At 37.8% G+C, this 22,892-nt stretch overlaps 2 protein-coding genes across 3 annotated transcripts; one reads left to right on the top strand and one right to left on the bottom strand.

Annotated features, from left to right (window-relative positions):
• Positions 1-869: 869 nt before the first annotated feature.
• On the top strand, positions 870-6,813 carry LOC104441454 (phosphatidate cytidylyltransferase 1). Of its 2 annotated transcripts, none has more exons than XM_010054608.3 (13): positions 870-1,099; positions 1,314-1,418; positions 1,597-1,737; positions 1,830-2,083; positions 2,201-2,352; positions 2,969-3,110; positions 4,266-4,422; positions 5,094-5,141; positions 5,228-5,314; positions 5,628-5,756; positions 5,841-5,897; positions 6,082-6,165; positions 6,265-6,813. In XM_010054608.3, the coding sequence occupies exons 3-13, from the start codon at positions 1,681-1,683 to the stop codon at positions 6,352-6,354; spliced, it is 1,257 nt and encodes a 418-aa protein (XP_010052910.1). In that variant the 5' UTR covers positions 870-1,099; positions 1,314-1,418; positions 1,597-1,680; the 3' UTR covers positions 6,355-6,813. The 2 variants fall into 2 exon arrangements, with proteins under 2 accessions (XP_010052910.1, XP_010052911.1); XM_010054609.3 differs by lacking the exon at positions 1,314-1,418 and having other exon boundaries at positions 874-1,099; positions 6,265-6,354; positions 6,433-6,813.
• A 675-nt stretch (positions 6,814-7,488) lies between these two features.
• Positions 7,489-11,151, bottom strand: LOC104441453 (alkaline ceramidase). The gene is made up of 3 exons (XM_010054605.2): positions 10,941-11,151; positions 9,189-9,526; positions 7,489-8,415 (listed from the first exon to the last, which is right to left on the bottom strand). Exons 2-3 carry the CDS (start codon positions 9,440-9,442, stop codon positions 7,902-7,904), a joined length of 768 nt encoding a protein of 255 aa, XP_010052907.1. The 5' UTR covers positions 9,443-9,526; positions 10,941-11,151; the 3' UTR covers positions 7,489-7,901.
• Between the last annotated feature and the right edge of the window lie 11,741 nt (positions 11,152-22,892).

The following is a 22,892-nucleotide window of genomic DNA, read 5'->3' as shown; positions in this document are numbered from 1 at the left end:
TTTTAAAAATAAAAATAAAAATGAACGATACCATTGGCATAAGCTTTGATAAAGATCAATGAGTGTAAAGCTCGACAACGTTTTATTACATTAGGTCACTTTTTGTTATTCGGTACTCACCGAATATATTCTTTAATATTAGATATGTCCTAGGATTACTGGCCACCGTTCTTTTCTCCATTGTCCGATTCCTGGCCTTTTCTCCTAAAACACTGTTTTAACTTTTATCTTATATTCCATTAGGCTAAACTTTGTGATTAACGCAAATTCTTCCGTGTGGAGATTCTCCTCATAATGGGACAGCTCTTCATTGAAACTTTAAAGCCCCCATTCGTTTCGCTAAAAAAAAATCGATAAATATTTTTCTAAAATAAATTACTTATATCGATTGAAATAATTAGTTAATAAAAAATGTTCTCACCATCAATAATAATTTAGATTTAAACATTTTCATGAATGATGCTTCATTTTTGTAAATGATAAATGCAATCATTTTTACGAATTTTTTTTCCAAATCACATGTTTTTGGCGGATCGAATGGACCCTATATAAATCTTATATCACATTTTACTTTGACTTTGCTCTTTACCCATCTACACCTTTTCTCAATTTCAATTTGAATACTCCCAAAGCCAGCCTGAGACTGCACGACCTCCACGTGTGATGCCCTCTCCATCTTCCACGTGTTAGGTCCCGTTCCCCTCTCTCTCCTCCCTCCCTCTGTCTCCTGCGAGATGCAGAACTTCTTACTGCAGCAGAATAAGAAAATCGAAAGTTGAAAAAAAAAAAAAAAAAAGGGCCAAAAAGGAAAGATTTTTTTTATTATTATTTCTTTTTTCCGAGCACCGTTTTCGATTATTTCTGGTTTTTCCTCCACAAAATTAGAAACGAAAGGAGAGAGAGCCGAAAAAGAAAATTCCCTCTTCCGTTCCCTCTCTGTGGCGTCGCTTCTTGTCCCTCCATTATTCGCCCCGGCTCCTCTCGCGGGATCTCTTGTTCTGGAAGCAAGAACCCCGGGGTTATAATTCACTCCTCCCCACTTTCCATTACGTGGGTTCGTGGGTGTTTTTCGCGGCGCTTTCTTGGTAGCGGTTCTTGGGTACGTTCGAGGGCGCGTGATTTGGATGCAAATCAAGCTCCTTTTCGTTCTTTCTCGTGGTTTTCTTCGTTGGGTTTGGCTTGCTTTCGCGCCGTGAGGTTTCTTTCCTGGCGTTCTCTGGCGTGGGGGCGTGATTTCGATGGAATTCGTGTTGGATTTTGGTCGTGTCGTGTCGGGTTGGTGTGTTCTTGAGCTAATGTTGCTCTGTTTTTAGAATCTGTACTTGCCCGAGATGGGGAGAAATCGTGAGGAGATAAATTGTTGTTAGTGACTGAAGATGGTAGTAGTGATTAGCTGAGTTGCTTTCGAAAGGAGTGAGGTAAGTTGCATTTCAGTTGTTGGAGACAAGTTAATCCGGCTCGGAATTGTTTTGAATCGGTTTATACTCCACTTTGTGCATTTGTTCTTTTTCTTGTTGACATATCATTCTCTATCTGATTGTGTTATTGTAATGAACTGTATTAAGTAATTTGCATTCACTTGACTGGTATTATTAGGTAGCAGCTCATTACGTGAAATTAGCCAGAATCACTTCGAGAGTATATGCGTTTGCCATTGAGCGATAATTGCAAAGTAGAGCTATGCAGAACAGTGGTTCTCAAACGCCTCGGATTCGGCATCGCAAGCGTTCCAGTGAGGTTTGTAAATAGAAGCTTTCTTTATCAGCTGTTGCTGCGTTTGAATGCTGCCGTTGTCTAATAAGGGTATCATTTATTTTCATGTTGTCCAGGGTTTTCAAGAAGCTAGTAAAGCAAATGGATCCCATTTGCTTGTTCACGATCAAAATAAGTACCGATCGATGTTGATCCGGACTTACTCAACTGTGTGGATGATCGGGGGATTTGCGTTAGTTATTTACATGGGTCACCTATACATCGCTGCCATGATTGTCGTCATACAGATTTTTATGGCAAAAGAACTTTTCAATCTACTAAGGAGATCCCATGAAGACAGACAACTCCCAGGATTTAGGATGTTGAACTGGTATTGCATAGATTAAAATCGACACATACTGATTCATTTGTAGGGTTACTATGCAAGTAATCAGTATTGGTGAGGCTTATTATGTGAACTGGTTCTTATTCACATGTCTTTGTTCAGGCACTTTTTCTTCACCGCGATGTTATTTGTATACGGACGCATTCTCAGTCAACAACTAGTCAACACTGTAACAACGGATATGGTTTTATATAAGCTCGTCAGCAAACTTGTCAAGTATCATATGATCGCCTGTTACGCCTTGTACATTGCAGGTGCGTATTAAATGTTCAAAATGACTTGAACAAATGTGATGGCTGTACTGTACTGTATATATGCCTGTGTGGATGATCTGATGTAGCCTGTCTGACTGTCATGTTCTGCATGATGTCAGTGTGTAGTTTACAGTTAATTGAGGAAATTGAGATTGGTCATTGTGAACTAAGTTCTTTTTTCAAATTCCATAGTTGTCCACAGAAAAGTATTTTGCTAGGGAAGAATGGAAGGTAATTCATAGGTACTAAATGTCAGTATAAGGGTGGTTTCAAACACACTTCCTTAACCATGTTGATTCTATTAATGCCACGCTCCGATCAACAACATTACGCACGTGAAAACATTACAAGCATTCTAATGTGGGCTAACTCCGTTTGTTAATCCGAGTGAATCCTCTTAAATTCACTTCAATTATTGAGATGTTGCTCAAAACTGTAATGGAATTATCGTTTTTTCCTGTGTTGCCACATGGATGCCTTCTCATTTTGCGCACGCGTATTGGACATGCTAGCATGGAAATGGATAATATTGATGTAAAAATGGCTGGTGTTCTTGTCTGCAGCTTTTGGCTATGAAAAATTGCTGATAGAGGTAATTCTTGTTAACTTGACTCAGGCTTCGTGTGGTTCATTGTTACTTTGAAGAAGAAGATGTACAAGTATCAATTTAGCCAGTATGCTTGGACACACATGATTCTCATTGTGGTGTTTACTCAGTCTGCTTTTACTGTTGCCAACATCTTTGAGGGAATATTCTGGTGAGTCACTACATCTAGAAAAGGAAAGATCTTTTCCGATCCTTTCATCTATTTGAAAGCATGTAAAGATGCATGTCAAACTTGAATTTGTACTCTGAGCCCAAATTGTTGTCATTCATGTCCTTGAGCCCTGCACTTCTCCTATATTTAAGTTCATGTGACTTATTCATCTGTGCTTGTTATGTCCACTTCCTATCCTAGGTTCGATATCGTATTCTTGTGGGCCTGGAACTGTCGTGTATTCTTTTTATTTATTTATTTATTTATTTGTCATTATCTCTCCTTCATGATTGAAGTGTTGGCTTTACATCAAAAGAAAAGATTGAAGTGTCTGCTCTCAGGTTTTTCTCTTAGAGTTCTGCAAGGTGCATGGTTAAGTGATTATGTCCTCATTTCTTCATCTTGGATTATCACTGCATTGTGGAACTTATGCATAGTCAAAAGAAGTATTACAAAAATGTTGGATATAATTCCTCCTTGGTAGCTCCTCCATTCGTTGAAATCTTTGCTTTGCACAATTGACGTTCCATGAAAACAAAAGCAAGCTATTTTTGGTGTTATGGTTTTTTGAGATTGAAAATGATACTTTAAGATGCCTTCAGGATTTCTTATTTGTCTCTATGTTTGTGTCCCCTCTCTTGTTTACACCCCTTCTGTTTACTTACAGCTATGAATAATTTTTCAAGATCATCTTCCATTTTAATTTGGAGAGACTGGACATAAATTTGATGGAACTCTTCAGTAAGCGTGGATAGATATCCTATGACTGTATCATGAAGGGCTTTGATAGGTATCTTGAAGAAATATGCGATATTCATTTTTGAAAATCACTAGCTAGTTTTCACCCTTGATTTGTTTCCCATGTAAGGATATTTGACATATTCTATCCTTGTAGAGATTTTTTTGCCAATATCTGACATTTGATGCCTTATTCACATTTTTCATGTGGTTTAACATCAGTGGAGTGGTCTAAAGGTTTTAATTTATCTGTCAAGTATCCTTGCTGTGTAGAGTAATCTGTCATGAGAAGTATTTGAGTGTATACTTGAAGCTGTCACTCTTTTATGATAAAAATTTCAGTTTCTAGTTGCCTATTTGGTAATCAGTGGCATGAAATTATATGTCATTGACGCAATAGTGTTATTGGTCCTGCAGGTTTCTTCTTCCAGCAACGCTTATAGTGATCAATGACATCGCCGCATATATCTTTGGCTTCTTTTTTGGAAGAACCCCATTGATCAAGTTGTCTCCAAAGAAAACTTGGGAGGGATTTATAGGAGCATCTTTTACTACTATGATTTCTGCATTTCTGGTGAGTTGTCAAGATGTCTCACTGTACCTATGTCTTGTGTCATTTTGGTTTGCATTTGTGCACGTAATAGTACCCAAATGCTTCCCTGTGTTTTGGTTTGGGGTGATGGAAGACGACCTTAACTCAATTCATGCTCTTCACAATACTGTTTATGTCATGGTAGGATATGAGGTCTATTTTGGTTTTTGTCAGATTGGTATTTATGGCATTGCTCTTTGTGCATTTCCAAATTCGTATGTGTAATTTCAAATTTGTGTTTCATATAGATGATAAACCAATAAAGGACGTCTATTTTGGATTTTATGTGTCATAGTGGACCTGTGCTGACTCCATCCCAATGAGTTTCTAGGGATGGACTGGAATTTCCTTTAAACTCCTTGGTGGGACACTTTTTGCAACTTTGATCTTAAATGTCTGTTGAAATAATATTGTTGGTTCCTGGAAGGAACTGTTTGCCATATCCTTCAGACTTTATTGAGGCACCTCACTTTGATTTTAAGATTTTTTTGCATTTGAACCTGTCTGGAGAGGTCCTAACTTCTCCTTTTGAGATATTCATGCTTTGAGGGTATCTGGTCCCATATTGGCCTATGTATAATCTTTTTGCTGGTAACCATTGACCAGATTCAGTTTTATGGTGGTAATCATAGTATGTTTTAATGTATATGCAGCTAGCTAGTATTATGGGCCGTTTCCAGTGGCTAACATGTCCGAGGAAGGTAATCACTACTATAAACTTTTATTTGAATCAGGTTCTGCTTCACAATCACCTCAGTTCTTCATTATCTTGTCTGGATCATTGCAGGATTTATCTACTGGTTGGCTTCAGTGTGATCCTGATCCATTTTTCAGGCCAGAGTATTACACTCTACCCAGATGGTTTTCCCAATTGGTGAGTCAATTGCTCTCAATTTTATTGCTTTTTTTAATAAGTTGATGCTTGAACTAGAGATGTCCTTTGTGATTTTGATTTTTGGGATGCTCAATGTCTTTCCCTGCTTAAATTCCGATTGTCAATTCAGTTTACTAATGGGTGTCCTCAGCAGCTTGTAAAATCTGGCCTGATTAGTCCTTTCCTTATATGTTTGAACTGTTTGAGCAATTGGTTTGCCTAAAAGAAACTTGTGAGAAACAGATCTAAGAGAGTTGGCATTATACTCGAGAAATGTTTAGATTGAGTGACTTAGTTTGTTGTTAATGATCAGTTTCCATGGAAAGAGGTGGCAATAATGCCAGTCCAATGGCATGCTCTCTGTCTTGGTCTATTTGCGTCGATTATAGCACCTTTTGGAGGCTTCTTCGCAAGTGGGTTTAAACGTGCCTTCAAGATCAAGGTTTGTAATTTAGAACAATCCTAATTGGTCTGACATGTATTGTACTCAGGTCTTGACACTCCATTTTGCTCCTTTGTGCCACAGGATTTTGGTGACAGTATTCCAGGACATGGTGGAATAACAGATAGAATGGATTGTCAGGTGACATAATAATTAACTCAGAACATTCTCTTGTATCATTTGTAGTTGCATAGGTTCAGCGATTTCTTGTTCTTTGTTATGTTTCTGAGTTTCACCATTTCAGTTGGCTAGTGTGCATTGTCTGAGAAATATGTTTTGTGCTGTGTGCCTCTTCTGCTTTACTAAGTCAACTTCTCTACTTTAGATGGTGATGGCTGTGTTTGCATATATCTACCATCAGTCCTTTGTAGTGGCTATGAACTTGTCAGTCGAGACGATCTTAGGCCAGGTATGACGACATGTATATATCTTTTATTACTCTATCGAACATATTCTGTTGAAACTCAGTTTCCCAATGAGAATGTCTCTGCTTGTTGATATCTTGCAGATTCTAATGAACCTTACTCTCGAGGAGCAGCAATCCCTGTTCATGAAGCTTGGGCAAATTATCAATGAGACAATGACCGCTCAATCATAAGTAAGCATTGCAGTATGCACGGACTTTGCTTTGTTGACTTATCGTCAGCCATCGGCACTGAGCATAGTATGTCTGCAGGAGCTCAGTGACAAAAGAACACTGTATATGGTGTCGTTTCTGTCTAGCATTTGCAGCGTTCAAGACTGCAAATGGAGGCTTTTTGTCAGATGAATGTTCTGTACAGTGTATGCTAACCAATCATGTAGGTGAAGTCTCGATTAGCTATATCGGTCTGTGAAACTTGAGTCTGCTTCTTTTGTCCTCTTTTACTCTATTCGTCCCCTTTAGAGGGACCGCACTTAGCACCACTTTGTCTGAATTCTGATAATCAAGGAGTATCAGATGCCTGATTATCGGACTACATGAGATTTCTGTTTAGCAAGGGAAAAGATTTAGGTTGTTCCACCGGATGATTGCCCCTTTCCCTTATCACTCAGCGAATCCTTCTTTCTGTTCTCATTACACAGTTTCATCTTTCTTCTTGTGCGGGCTAATGGAGTCGTTATTAATTACTTCCCTTTTTGGGTAAGAGGGAGTGAGATCGGAATGGAATGGGTATGCTTTGCTCTCATATCTTTCGTTCCGTGTTGGGTTTTCTATTGGCGCCAAAATGAGCATCTTAATGGTTCACGTTTGCTTGCAGAAAATGATAAGCGACTACTGTTGTCACTCAGGAAAAATTTAACATGCTTTTTCTTTATAGTATACTGTAACGTCCCCCTTACGCGATGATGCAATTTGGGCCTTTGACACATTCCTTAAACGTATGCTTCAGTCTTGACCCACATAAAACCACTGGGGAATAGCATACTTATGTCGTGTTTTATATGATCGAAAAAACTGCAACTTAGTCGGGTTTAGAACACAACAGAATCGACACAAGCTAAGATCTGTGTCGCTTCGGCATTTGGACTAACATCCATGTCCATTGTTTATTCATCAGATCATTCAGCTCACAAATCACTCTCTGCGCCAGGGTATATGCCTCTGCTTGCGCATGCGTTAATCTTTTTAGGGTGCTTAACAGAATTCAGGCTTTGCCTGCTTCAACAGAACAGAAGTACGGGGTCTTCACAATAGCTCATTTAAGTGCAAAAAATAGGAAGTGGCAACCAAGAGCTTGCAAAATTCCAGTACAAAAACTCCGATCCCTTCAATGCGGGTAGTCCTATGTAGTCATTGAAAACAAAATCCTGCTTCAGTATTAACCCGGCTGTTCTCCAGCATTAAAAAGCAGTCAAAGACTCAAAACTAACAACACACTAATAACCAAAAAAGATGGGAGTCTAAATCCACAGCTTTTACATAAGACATGCTTTGGTTTGCGAGCAGAGCAGTTGCATCCTACAAACAGAAATGCAAATTGAATTTGGTACACGTTCCCTGTTTTAAGTGCAAAAGCCAGTAGATGACATAGTGTAACCAAATAAATACCAAGAACAGGAGCAAAAGTAAACCATACAATTGCTCGCCTGCCCCCATCTCTGTTTCAAAACTCTCAAACTATCCCCGAGAACATAAAAGTCAATCCTCCTTTCTGATATATCTCATTGGACTTTAGGCTTCTCAATCTTCACATAGGGCAAAATCCCCATGAAATAAACCACCTTTGGTGACCAATCCAGTTGCCGAGCTCGGCAAAACATCAAGAACGTATTTGCATAGTATGAATTGAAACCCATGAAGACATGCCATAGTGCGTGACCCTGAGGATTGATGGGCCAAGAAGATATTTGCTTGCAGAAGAAGCGATCACACAGCCCGCATATGCTACCGAGAACAAGGGTTGCCACATACAGCTTGGCAAGTTGTTTAGCTGAGGCATCAGCAGTGTTTATATAATACTTGTATGTTCGGGGAATGCACAGTAGACAGAGGGCCACATAGTGAATCTTGAAGCCAATGCCAAAATTGAAGAATGAATGTCCAATGGCAAAGACAGCACCATAGAGGAAGAGGAATGTGGGCATTGTACTGCGATAGTGCCAATCCGGAGAATAGAGGATGTACATATACAGCAAGATTTCCCATACCATTGGAGTTTCATCACTTTGTTGTTGCCTGATAAAGATTTAACAAATCGCGTCCACATATCTATTAAGCTTACAAAACAAAATAATTTCTAATGATAGTCATCTGACCAACTTGAAGACAGATACCATTAACAGACTATCAGGATGCAAACCAATCTATGATAAATCAAGCAGGAAGCCCATGCCACAACACATTTCAAGCCTATCAAACAAAAATAAAAGAATCGGTGCCATCCACAACTCCTGTAACATGCAAAACCATGCACTTCATACAAGTGTGTACATAAGAATGATGATTGCAATTATAATAAAGCAAACTATATGAGACAAGCCAAGATCTATCCGCAGTTGTTCTAAATGTGATTCCATTTATCAAAACTGGGCTATTTAATGTGTCAGATACTTCTTTTGTCATTAACATTTCAAAGTTATAGGGACATAATACAGGTTACTCTACTGAAGTCACAAAATAGACACAAGGCAGGGGACGATAATTGTGGAAGCTAAACCCATGCCTAATGCCCAGGTAAATCACTATCCAACAAGCAAGACATCCTTGATCTCAGGAAAAGAATAAACACTTTAAGGGCTACTCTGTCAGGATATTCAATATTCCCTCCAAAATTATGCCCTGGATGTTTACGGGGCAAAAGTATTGGATTCATTTATGAGGAACCAGTTAATCTGATTTGGTGGTTTTAACATCTCATCTACTACATGATGCACAAAACCTAACCATGGAATGATTCTCATGGGCAACAGATTGATTCAATGTAATGCAGGATTAAGAAAGTTACTTACACTCGTTGCAGGGTAGCATGATATAGCATGCTTCCCATAGCAAGTACCATATTCGAAATGTGAAGGACACTGAATCTCTTCTCAAATCGTTGTCTTAGGGCATTGATCAGACCAATCAGTGCTAAAACAATGCAGGGAATGTTCGATACTGTGTTGAAAAATTCAGCGATATATGAAGAATAGGCATAATTCTGCTCACAACACTCTTTAGTGGATGTCACTGGGCCCCAGAAACTTGAATTTCCATCCGCCATTCTCCCACAGCTAGGATGAATTTATATATAGATCCAACAAAATGTCACACGGAAAATTAACTCGATCTCAAAATAAAACTGTCCCTGCATATAACAAGATAATGTCGAGAATAAATTTGATACTTACACAATACTCCAATGCATTGAGTTTCAAATTATCGACAGATGATAAGATTACAGTAGTTGTAAGTTAGAATAAGATCCAATATGGAGAAAAGCATCCTAGAAGATTATCATGTAAAAAAAAAATTCTCAATTCAACTTTCTATAGGCAGGCAAAAAATCCTCTGCTGAAGTCCTCCAATACAAAGTAGCTCATTCCAATTGTCATAGAACAGGCATCGGCAAGATGGTCCAAAAAACACATGACACAAGTATCAAAAGACATTTCATTGTTCATTAGATCATAATCTCACTGAGAGAGTTGCAACTTCCATAAGCCACACAGATACTATGCGTGAGCATGCATGTGCATTTGTTACAGACAGGAAGTCGTATCACCCATGAGACATTACGCTACAACACAACATCTACATTTAAGTACATTTCGTATGTGTTAAAAATTTCAAGCTACTGACTTGCACAACAAACAGATTACAGGACGTAGTGAGAACAAGCCCACAAATCCTTAAAAAATTATTTATCTACTAATGTAAAACCCTAAAAGTTCTCTCTCACTCATAAGCAGGAATATTTTTTGATGAAATGGAAATAACCATGGGAAACAACAGGAAATTGGCTCAACATATAAAAACACCCAACTACCCAGAAACTAGCAAGGAATCACCAGCACCTATATCGGTGCTGAAAGTTGTCATTCTATCAGACTGCGGAGACTACAAGACTAGAGCACAACAAAAGCAACTCCGATGCTCATATCCACATTATAATTGAGAGAGAGTACATTTAAAAAAGAACTGCTGCTTTTATTGACCAAATGCCATGAGAAGTCAAAAACAGAAATCCGCAGTTTATTAGAAACAAGAAATGCTGACAAAATTAGAACATCACGTGAAGCTCCATCAACAACAAACTCTACACTTACAGGGATTTCCGCTTTTGCTCAATCCACAAAACTAAAGCAGCAAAACTCCAGAATGCCACAAACTTCAGGTTTTGCTGAATCCACAAAACTGAAGCCTGATTTGCCACTAACATCATTCAAAATGAAGTCCTCCGCCTCAATAACCACCCAAAGAGCCCATCTCAAAACCTAATACAGAACAAAACCTAGGATCTAGTGCCAAAGCATCCTCACAAATTTGACCCATCCAAATATTCACAAACAATAGGCACTGCCAAAGTTCGGATCTCATGTAACATGGACCAGGACAAACAATTCGCTCTCAAAATGCAGTTTCAACACGGGCTACGAACGGGCTACGAAGGGATCCAAGTTAAACCCTCCGAAAAAAATCAAAACTTTAGGAGATACAAGAATTCAAACACGAATCCAAGAGAAACCCAACAACGAACAGCACGAATTGGAGCAGCAAACCTTGGTGGGTCATGTGGGAACGCGTCAAAGTTCGCCGCTTTGACCCTTGTTTCGCCCTATTCTACGTTCGTTCGCGTTCCTGCCGTCGAGATCGAGAGGGAGAGGGAGGAAGGGAGGGATGGAGAGGAGGGAGGCGATTAAAGAAGCTGCAATAGAATCTCCTTTTCAACTATCGAGGGAGGGAGAAGGGAGAGAGGCACAGGAGGAGTGGCATATTATTAGAAAATTAAAAAGAAAAAAATTCGATTTCATTAAGGTTTTCCCTAAATAGATTGCTCTTAATCGCATCTAATGCTTACTTTGGACTCTGTTCCTTTTTTTATTACTAGAATTCCCATTTTGCTCCCTCAGTTACGATTTTATACCCCGAAATTTCATACAACCAGTCCTAGTATGCTCCAAACCGTCTAAAACGGAACTTGCTTGACTTTTTTTTTTTTTTTTTTTTTTTGCAATAGAAGTCCTCAAATTTATTATAGAAATCCAATTGAGTCATAAAATTTGTAAAAAATGCAATCAAATCTTAAAATTTGTCAAATTGATTTAATTGAGTCCTAAAGTTAATACCGTCAGATTTACTAACGGAAAATGCTGATGTGACGCGGACGCGACATTTTAAATGATTTTTTATTGTCTAGGTGGCTTTTTAAAATTATTTTTTATTCATTTTTTAAAATAGATTTAAAAACTAAAATTCATTTTAATAAAACTGTTAAAAAAGAGAGAGAGAGAGAAAAATGACAACTTCGCATTTGTTGCCGCCAATGACAGTTGTTGACCCTAGGCGGAGGTCGCTGGTTGTTGCCCAACCAAGGCGAGGCCTCGCCGGCTCCAAGCGAGAGTCGACGACCCTTGCCTAGTGTGGGCAAGAGGGCCTAGTTTTGGGTATGCTAGCCTTCGCCTGGATTCAGGCAAGTGGCCCTAGGCGAGGGCCGACGAGGCCTCACCCAAGGTGGGCGACGGTTGCTGGCCCTAAACAAGGGCCGGTGAGGCCTTGCCTAGGGCGGGCGACGGTCGTCGGCCCCCATGAGGGCCAATGTGCCTAGATCTGGGGGGCCCTTGCCCTGGTTGGGTGGCGATCGGCGGCACGATTGCCCGCCCCCTCCAGCGATGGGCGGCGATGGCGGAGAAGTTGCCATTTTCTCTTCTTTTTTATAACAATTTTTTTAAAAAAAAAAAAATTTAGCTTTTCTTTTTTAGTTTTTAAATCTAATTTTGAATAAATTTTTTAAAAAGCCACATGGAAAATAAAAAAATCATTTAAAATATTATGTCCGTGTTACATTAGCATTTTCCGTTAACAAATTTGACGGCATTAATTTTAGGACTTAATTGAATTAATTTGATAAATTTTAGGACTTAATTACACTTTTTAAAAATTTTGGGACTTAATTGTATTTTCATAACAAGTTTTAGAACTTCTATTTTTCTCTTTTATCTTTTTGTGAGGCGAGCAAGATCTATCTAGCTTCTCTCTTGCACGAGTGATCATGGATTCGGCAATTCAGTCAAACCACCTCAAATCTCTTTGAAGGGTAAAAATGGCATGATATAGAAAAGATGTCCCTTCTTAGTTCCAGCTTGCCCGAGCATGATAATTTTTGCATAGCATAATTTGATCTTTTTCACTCATGAGCAAGTCAAGCATCGAAATCATTATTTGGACCAATCTATCATGGACTATAAAATTTATAATCATTAGATGTTATGGGCTCCAAATAGGATAATCATTGGTAATTACTGAGGTTCACCTATTCCATTGGAGATCGAACTCTAGTAATAATTCTTTTTGCTCAAGAGATCAAATATTTCTATACCCAATATCCTCGAAAGCTGCGAAAAACCGTTGACAAATTTGGATTAAATTGACACAAGCTATAGTCCTTAGGTTTAGGGGGTGACCCAAGATCAGGTTCTGGGGTTGATGCAAAGAACGTGATTCAAGGGTTAAAATGAGATTGAGACCATTCTATTAAGGGACAAAATGCAAATTCGCCTCACGCGGTTCGAAGCCTTGGAAAGGGTCCCCTTTAGTCAAACTTCTTGGACGGGTTCGCCATTAGGGGTATAACGGGCATAGGAAAATTGATTAGTGCTTAATTAAAAAGGAGGAGAAAAAAGCATAATTAAAACAGGATGGTCAACTTTACACGTTAGAAGAGACCTGAAGAAGGAAGCATATGCTAAAGACAATGCTTATTTCTGGATCACAGCTAAAGCTTAGCCAAGACTATGCTTTAATGAATGGAGTGACCGTGTAAAGATGGAACCCAGATTTATGCTCGCAGCATATTAGATTTTCAATTCAAAACAGGACCCTTTTTCACAGGGATGGGCCGTGAACCCATGCATTGTTCGATGGAAGATTCCTGAGAAAAGTATATCAAATATTCTGAACCTTATTAAGAAAGTACAATAGAATCCTAGGACCTTCAAAAAAAATAATTAAATGCTAAAATTTATCGTATTTGTGCAATCAAATCATTTCATTCACTCCACCCAATTAGATTGACGAAAAAAGTTGATGTGGTTTTTATTTTTATTATTTTCTCTCCCACATGACCTTTTTGAATCATTTTAGTCTATGTAAGTAATGTAGGCCATGTAGAAAAGAGAAAATAATTTTAGAAGCCATGTAGGAGAGAGAAAATGATATAAAAAAAAAGTCGCATTGGCATCTTCTATTGACTTAATGAATTGGATAGAGCTAATAAAATAACTCGATTGCGACAAGTTTTAGGTTATATTTGTTTCATAGAAAATGAATGATTTGGAAAATATTTTTCTAAAAATAATCGCTATATCGCTTGAAGTAAATAGTCAATGGAAAACATTTTCATTATTGACGACAATTTATAAATGAAAATATTTTTTGTTCATTCATTTTTTAAATAACAATTTATTATTTTTAGGAAAATATTCTTCAAATTATTTATTTTCCGCAAAATGCATCATTAGTACTTGATTGTACTTTTTTGAAAGTTTTAATACTTAATCGTACTTTTATGATAAATTTTAAGACTTTGAGTGCACTTATCTCAAAATTCTTTTGATAGAAATGGGCTTAGCTATCTTGGATGGAGATTCGCATTATGTATATGAAAACCATGGTTTGAATTTTATTTTATTTTTATCTAGTCTTATCCTATATCTATTTTACAAGTCATTGTATGTATTATATGCTGTGTGCAAGTTCTGAAATCTTGTTTCTTTACTCATGCGTTTCCACCCAAGTCCCGAGAAGATGCTCCCCATCTCCCCTTCCTAAGTGGAACACTGACATCGCCTGTCCCAGGTTCACAAAGGAAGAAATGTCGGTGGCGTTGCATGCATAAGAAAGGAGAAAGAAAACAATAAAGATGGAACGCAGAGAAGGTCTGGGGAGAAAACCATTGTTATTAATTGTATTTAAAGCCTCTTTCGACTTGATTCTTATTTTATTAGGGAATCTTCCATTTTGCCACCCTCAATCCGATTTTTTCTAAGATACTGGATTGGCAGTCGTCAAGAGGCCAGTGTAGCAGAGCTAGGATCAGGTCGGGGGGTGTTTCCCAAATTGGTTACAAATCCCCCCGCGATTAACTCTTCCATTTTATTTATGTGCAATGGGGGCTCCGATAACCACGGCCTTTGTTTAAGGTCCTTAGGCTGGGCCGATTCTTATTTTATTAGGGATTCTTCCATTTTGCCACCCTCAATCCGATTTTTTCTTTCATTTTGCAACCTCGTGGATCACTTTCTATCATCTTGTACCCTAAATTTCATATGATCAGTCCTATTGTGCTCTAAACCGTAAAATACATGGCTTGTTTCTCTGTTCTCCATTCTCCTTTTCGACGCAAACAAGAGCCATCTAGCTTCTCTCTTACACGAGTGATCATGGTTGTGGCAATCTAGCGAACCCACCTTGATTCAATCGACTCAAAGGGTAATACGGAAATGGTCTTTAAAAACCAACCTTTCAGGGTTCAACTTGCCAAAGCATGATAAATTTTGCTTAGCATATTTATTCTTTTTAGCTTATGAGCACGTTGAGTCTCGAAGTCACTATTTCGACCAATCCATCATGGACCATCCAAATCATAACTACTAAATGATATGGGCACCGAATAGGACCCTCGTTATTAACTACTGTGGTCCCAATGGAGATCAGGTTCTAGCAATAATTGGCTTTGCCCTGGAAGTTCATATTGCTATAACCAATATCCATAAAACTGCAAAAAATTGTTGACAATTTGAATTAAATTGACACAAGCTGGAGTTCTATGGTTTAGGTGACATTAAGATCAAGTTCTGGGGTTTTGAGTGGTACAATAATATCATTCAGGGGTTAAAATGAGATTGAGACCATTCGTTGAGGGGCAAAGTGCAACTTGACCTCACGCGCTTTGAAGCCTTGGAAAAGTCCGAAAGAAGAGGTCCTCTTCTTTGGTCAAAGGGTATGGGCGAGTTCGCCATGGTGGGCATGAAGGGCAAAGAAAATGGTCAATTAATTAAAAAGATGAAGACAAAAGCATAAATAAGACTAGTTGGTCAAGTTTACACATTGTAAACCTAAGAAAGCAGCGCCAAAGATATGCTTATTTCCGTATCACAGCAGAAGTAGCTTGAATTTTGTCTGACCCGATGATGATTTGACTCTATATAAGAAGTATTAAGGCGCATAAAATCAGGTTAATTTTACAGCCAATACCATTAAATATTCCAAATCGGTAGTACTCATGACACATTTATCCCAAACTAATTTTTGTCTCATAAAAAATTTCAAATCGGTATTGCCATAACACAGTTAACCTAAACTAATATTTGTATCATAAAAAATCTCAAACTTGTATCACATGACATATTTATCTTAAAGTGATAAAATCGAAATATGCAACTTTAGCTCTTCAAGAATGTCGAATAGCTCTTTTAGACACAAGGTTTCTTGATTATTAACATGTCTGTATTGGAAACCACCCGTGGTGGCGGCGTAGTGGTTGAGCTTTAGTTCCTTTCGGGAGAGATCTGGAGTTTGAATCCCTGCGTCGTCTGCCTTGTTGGAAGACTTGCCAAGAACAGAAAGGGTGATGGTGACTCTTCTGCTACTCCAGGGTTTACTCCGCCGCAAAGCGGCACACAGAGGTTCCCTAGGTACCAAAAAAAAAAAAAAACATGTATGTATTGGGACAGTCAAGACAATCTTGCACATGCCTTTCTGGAATGGACAATTTACCCTTCGTTTAGATGCAGGTGAACATCTGTGAATTTTTCATGTCGAATCCTATTATCCTTTATAAAGAATCTATATTATAATTATCTCTCATGTATGCCTTTTAACGATACTATCGGACCATATGGTAATAGAGGGTACGTTTGGGTCGGGGGTGTTAATTTGCGTTTTTTAGTGAGACTAAAATTAGCGTAGGGTGAATATGTCATTGTGTATCATTTTGGGATTTTTTATTTGTGAGACGAAAATTAATTTGAATTTAATTGTGGTAGGACTACTGATTGTTACATAAGTATCACGTCCATATCATGATGAATTCAAGTCTCTCGTTTCACGTTGTGTTTGCAAATTGCAATTGACATACATCGTAGTTTAGTTCGGTTAAGATAAGTTTAGTTGTGTAATTACATTAAGATGGACACTCGGGCCCCTGGAGTGCCAAAAGTTGGCACAAAGAGATATTAATGTGCCAAAAGTTATGAAAGTGACATTTAAGAGCCAAAATTGGAGCAAAATTGATCATTTAAGTGCTAATCCGGCAAAAATACTGACGTAGCGATTTTCTGACGAAACAAGTGCAAAATAATGTCGTTTTGGTGTTGATGTGATAAATAATTAATATAAACATTAATAAAATGAAATTTAAAACTAAATTTATTTAAAACATTTAAAAATAAAATACAAATATTATTTTTTTAATAATATATTTAATTTTTTTCAAAAAAAGGGAGAGGTGGGCGAGGGTTGAGCCCTCGTCACTGCCGCCTCCTCGCCATTGCCGGGAAGGGCCGGCAACGAGGGGGAGGGTCGGCCGGGGTCTCCTTGCCTCCCCGCCAAGCCAGCGACCTCGGCCGACCCTCCCCCTCCGTCGCCGGCCCTTCCCAACGGCAGCGGCGAGCTCGACCCTTAGCCACCTATCCCTTTTTAAAATATAATATATATATATATTAAATTATTTTAATATTTGTATTTGTATTTTTAAATGTTTTAAATAAATTTAGTTTTAAATTTAATTTATTCGTTTTATATTAATTTTTTACATGTCAACACCAAAACAACGTCATTTTTGCATTATTTAGTCACGTCAGCGTGTAAAATGAAACCGTTTTGCGCTTACTTTGTCGGAAATTGCACACATTAGCATTTTGGCCGGATTTTGACCAAATTGTCACTTAAGTGATCAATTTTGCTTCGATTTTGGTATTTAAATGTCACTTTTGTAATTTTTGATACTTAAATATCTATTTGTGCTAACTTTTGACACTTGAAGTGATTTTTTTGCTCATTAATATGCTTTTGAATCCTCATATAGTACATAAAGAAGAGATTATTAGAAAGGCACTGTGGAAAGTGGATCTTCTGCATGCCCTTATATTTGGCACAGGCTGACGCGGGCTCAAAAATCATATTGCTGCACATAGATAATTTCAACGGGGATTTATATTGAATTTGATCGATTGGGGGTAAGAATCGAAAAATCGCCATTGAACAGAATCCGAACACTCCCAAAACGGTAAGTCCTTGCTCTTAGATAAGAATATCCGAATTTTGCATGCCGCAATAGATGCTTTGTGGCCGGAACGATCATCTAGAGATTGAAACAAGATTTATGCTCACAGCATATTGGTTTTTCAATTTAAAGACGAATTCAAGCCCCGTTTGACAGACAATTCTTTAGATACACGTGGCATATCAATTTCAGACGGAGTTTCACGTTATATATTATTAAAGCCAACAGTTTGTGTCTAATCAATGCATCAGGACAGAATAATGGGAAGATTTTCTGAGAAGTCATATAAGATGAAACTCCATCTAAGATTGATACGTCACATGTATATAAAATCTATTGGACTTTTGCCAATTTAGTTTTAAACCTTTCAATTTTGTCAATTAAATTCTAAATATTTTCATGTCTTACCAATTGAGTTTATCCGGCTAATTTTGACTAAAAATTACTGATGTAGATAGTAATCATCCCACGGGCATGGTTAGTGTTGATGTAGACAATATTTTAATATTTTTTCTAAATTTTTTTCTTTTTCCTTTTTTCCTTTTCCTTTTCTTTCTTGAAGGCTAGCCTAGCCTACTATAAGCAAGAGTCGGTATTACCGGGCCTCACTTGGGTAAGGGTGAGCCTTGCCAGATTTGACAAGGCCAATCGTTGACTAGGCCTAGGTGAGGCCAAGGTGGCCTCACCCAAGCCAAATTTGGCAAGGCTGACCCATGACCTCTATTGCCGTGGCTCGCGACCTTTGCACCTGATGGCAAAGAGAGCAATGGAGGGACATGGTGACGACTCAAGCAGGTGAGGGATTGGTGTTGATACTGGATGGAGGCGCGATGGTGAGGCATTATGGTGGTCTTGATGTCAGCCTTGTTCTCACCAAGGCAACGCTCGGCAAGGTTGACGCTTGCCCAGGTGAGGCTAGCCCTCCCTGCCAGTGATTGCTTGCTAGCCACCGGAAAAGGAAAGAAAGGAAAAAAGAAGAAGAAAAATTATGAAAATATTCAAAATATTATTAAAATATTATTTAAACTATCAATGTAAGTGTTGGCTGTGCCATGTAGGATGATTAACATCAATGTTTACAATTTCTAATCAAAATTAATCGGATGGACTCAATTAGCAAATTGTCAAAATGTGTAAGACTCAATAAGCAAAATTTAAAAAAGTTGGATCAAATTGACAAAAGTGCAATAGATTTAAGTTTTTTTGGACAATTTCTCCGTAGAATAATCATCCGTGCAAACGTGGGTATTTAAGCTGAAAAAAAGTACGAGGACCTACATTTAAAATACTGATACAAAGGCATTGGATTCCAACTTTGGATCTTAACATAGACGATCTTCTTTTGAAAAGACAACACAAATGTCAATGACGTATTGCTTTATTTTTGGCATATGATGCGAAAGCATTCCATTCAATCTTCTTTTGTGATTAGTGGATTTTCTAGAAAACTTCCGCCCACAAATAAGTGTTGCTGACAAAAACCGTAATAGAACCATATCAAGTGGCCAATCCTTTTCTTTCAAGGAAAAGAATTGAAGAAAATCTACTCATTTGACATGTCTTGAATTGAGTTTGCATTGACCGTTAACGTACATGAAAACCTCATGATCAAAATGAGGAACAAACTATTTAAGTTTCATGTTGTGACTCAAATGATCAAAAGTTCTCACAATGGCAAACAACTCCTTATCATAAGTGGAATCATTCTTCCTTAACCCTATCAACTTCTCACTCAAATAAATTAGAGGTTTTTAGGAAAGCTTTGTTTGATGACTTTAAAAGTATTGTGGGTAGCATTGAAACGTTCAGAAGATCCCGTCTTCATGCATTTGATAGGAGCCGTGATAGTGGTCAAGTTCTTCACAAATTTGCAATAGGAAGAGGGAAGACCATGATTGATTTACAAAAATCCCATATTTGGAAACCACTAGCCAATGAAAACGATGCTTGGAGACAACAGCCGGCACTTTTTCTTTTTTTCTTTTTTCAATATTGGCTTGGAGCTTTTTTTCCTTCAGACTTCGAAGACTTATTTTAAGTGAGACAAATATTCTATCTCGCTCTTACTATAACAAAAATATCATTACGATAAACTACCATAAAGCAACCAATAAAAGGACAAAGGATTTCACTCATAATCCTCATGAAGATGTTCGGAGCATTGGAAAAGACGGAATGACATAACTAGCCACTCCTAAATATTCCCTTTGATTTTGAAAGCCATTTTCCACTCGCTTCCTTTTCTTATCCTAAATTGATGGGGAATATTATTCAAAAAAATCTTAACCCTACTGTATAACAGCTAATTTAATGCTAAACTTTTCAATTATGCCAATTTGGTCTTAAATTTTTTTATCAATTTGCTAATTTAGTCATAAATCTCTTGACGATTTGTAATTTAAATCAACTTGGCCAATTTCACTAGAGATTGCTGACATGGCAGTCTAGGAAGCACCAACTGTCATATGTGGTATGACTAACACTAAAGTAAACAATTTTTTTTTTTTTTTTAATTTTCTGAATTTTTTTAATTTTTTAATTTTTTTCCCTCCACTAATCATCACTGGGCCTCATTGATTGCTAGCAGAGGTCACTAGCTTAGGTGGCAGCCGCCCTCGTCAACCCTCGCATGTGGCAAGTCATCACCTTGGCAACTGTGCCATGTAGGACAACTGGGGTCCATGTTAGCAATTTCCAATCAAAATTGATTGGAAAACTAAATTGGCTAATTATCAAAAGATTTATGATTAAATTGACAAATTGTCAAAAGATTTAAGTCATTGTTGTGGATTAGATGGGCTTAAAGGTGCAAGGTAATGTATTTCCACTCCTCGTGGAACAAGTCGGTGTTCCTATGGCCATCATGCTCGGCGTCCCCATCAATTTGCCAATTTAACCCCCGGAGCAAAAGGCATGCATACACAATAATAGTATCACATAGAACCTAATCTTGCTAACTTTTGTTGGGATAACCTTCAATAATATTTTGAAGTTGAAAAAAATCATCTATTTACCATTATTATTTGATGAATGTATCTGTTGTCTTACTTCAAGTAATGTTCATATGAGAGCTGCTCTATCGCCATTAACGACATCCCAAGTACAAAGTGAGAAGACTCATAGAAGCTAGATAAACCTCGGTAAAATGAGAGTTAGGGAGGACGAGAAATTCGTGAAGAATTGGAGATGCCTTGACAAGGTGATTAGCTAAGTAAAGTTATGATCACTAATGTAATTAAGAAGACCAAATAGATAGCAGTAAGTCAATTACCAAGCAATCTCATCTTCATCAACTTATTCCACAATCTCATCTTGCTCCTTGGCTCCGAACTCAACTTAATCTGATCCTTACTAGCCTCTTGAGATTCCAAATCAATTTTCTTAATTTCTTGCGGGTCATAACCCTCCAATTAGGACAATTAACTCACAAATGCCTATGCTTAAAGCAGTTTCTACCTCCAACATCTGATTTTTTTTTCTTAATCTTTTGAACTCTTTAACGAACTAAGTTAACTTCTCTTTTGTCGAAATAATCTCTTGCATTGCTAGAAGAAGCACCCATTAATGAGGATGTTCTTGTAGATGGAAACCTCCCGCCACACCATTATCTTTTCTCCACTTTCATCGCTTTCTAGGAGGCAAGCAAATGGGCGATGCCTTGTTCAATCTTCAAATACTGGTATTCTCTCGCATTTCTTGTGCATCAAACCTCATCAGGAGTTGTTTGAACTTGCTAATATTCTCGTCAATGCTCATACCATGTTAATTGAGAGAGTTTAACTTTACAAAAAAGTCGGGCTCATAGCTGTAAGGCAAATACCTCTTCTTCATAAGTGCCTTTAATTTTTTCTAAAATTTGACCCTACATTTATTTATTTATTTATCTTGATTCACTAATTTGTCAGGTTTTCCCACCGAAGTAGGCATACTTATAAATTTAAGAACGAAAATCTTGCTCTTATTCTTATTTTCATTCAAGTATGACTTGAAGTTAAGTACTCGTTCAATAGCATACAACTAATTAACAAAGTCATCTAAATTGAGGCTACCTTTAAATTCATGTGATTCATTCTAATTTCACGGTCATTCTCCCGGTGCCTGCTTGGAAGGCAGTATTTCAAAATGTCGTGGACAGTACACCAAAGGTCTTCGCGGCTGTCCATGTCTCGCTTGATGTTGAGGACTTGCTCCACTCATACTATATTTTTTTTCTAGAATGGAATGGTTTGCCCAAAACTTGTTCAATCTAGAAGTTCTGATACCAACTTGATACATGCTGAGTTTGTGAGAAGCTGCTGAATGTGTTTGATGGCATGAGTGAAAGTGTTTGGTGTGCTTGAGGGAACACGACTAGGAGACGTAAGAGTTCACCACCAAAACATAAAAGAATGTTCCATAGCCAAGGATAAATAAATTTAAGTTCACCACCAAAGAATTGAGACTTTCTAACATGGATCAAGAATTGAAAAAAATCACTCACTTGAGAAAAATTCTCAAATATTATCAAATTCAATTGTGAATTCTTACAATTGAGAATGCACCTCCTATTTATAGACAGTCTAAGACATATGAACCAGGAAATATTAAAATAAGAATTCTATTCAAATTAAGAAACCTGCTTAAATTGGAATATCTACGCAAATTAGGAAATAACCCTCAGTCTTAACCATATCGAATTAGCCTTTACACTTCAACTTTTATAGCCTCCATCCTGGGCGTCTTTTCCTTATTGGACCCGTTGGGTCATGCAATGGCCGAAATCCCCCTTCGCTTCAGCTGATTGATGAGATTTGAAGTGGGATTGTGAGTTAATTATCTTCAATAGAATTCGATGTTCCCGCAACGTAATTGAAGTGAGGACCTCCAGTCAACTTTCGGTTGATTAGAGCTACATGATTAAAGATTAAAGGCACATGATAATTTGAGTATACTTGACCTGGTTCATTCTCGACAAACCAACCCACGAATGTACGTGGACGTGAACAAGAGCAGATGCGTCTGAATCTCCCCTCAATCTCGGCTACATACATCTCTTCCATTTGTCATGCATAGAACTCTCGTTATTTTGTCCTTTCTTCTTCATTTAACAAAAAATAAAATAAAATTACACGCCCTTCCAAATCTACCAAAAACTGCTGCACACACTAATATCTATATAACACCTGTGATTGGGAATCTCACTCCATCTTCTTCACTCTATCGATCACTCTCTCCCAAAAAGAGCAAAAGA

The sequence above is a fragment of the Eucalyptus grandis genome, chromosome 4 (genome assembly GCF_016545825.1).
Source record: "Eucalyptus grandis isolate ANBG69807.140 chromosome 4, ASM1654582v1, whole genome shotgun sequence".
Lineage (NCBI taxonomy): Eukaryota > Viridiplantae > Streptophyta > Magnoliopsida > Myrtales > Myrtaceae > Eucalyptus > Eucalyptus grandis.
The sequence above is the reverse complement of the archived record's forward strand: the minus strand, read 5'-3'. Positions and strand labels throughout refer to the sequence as shown.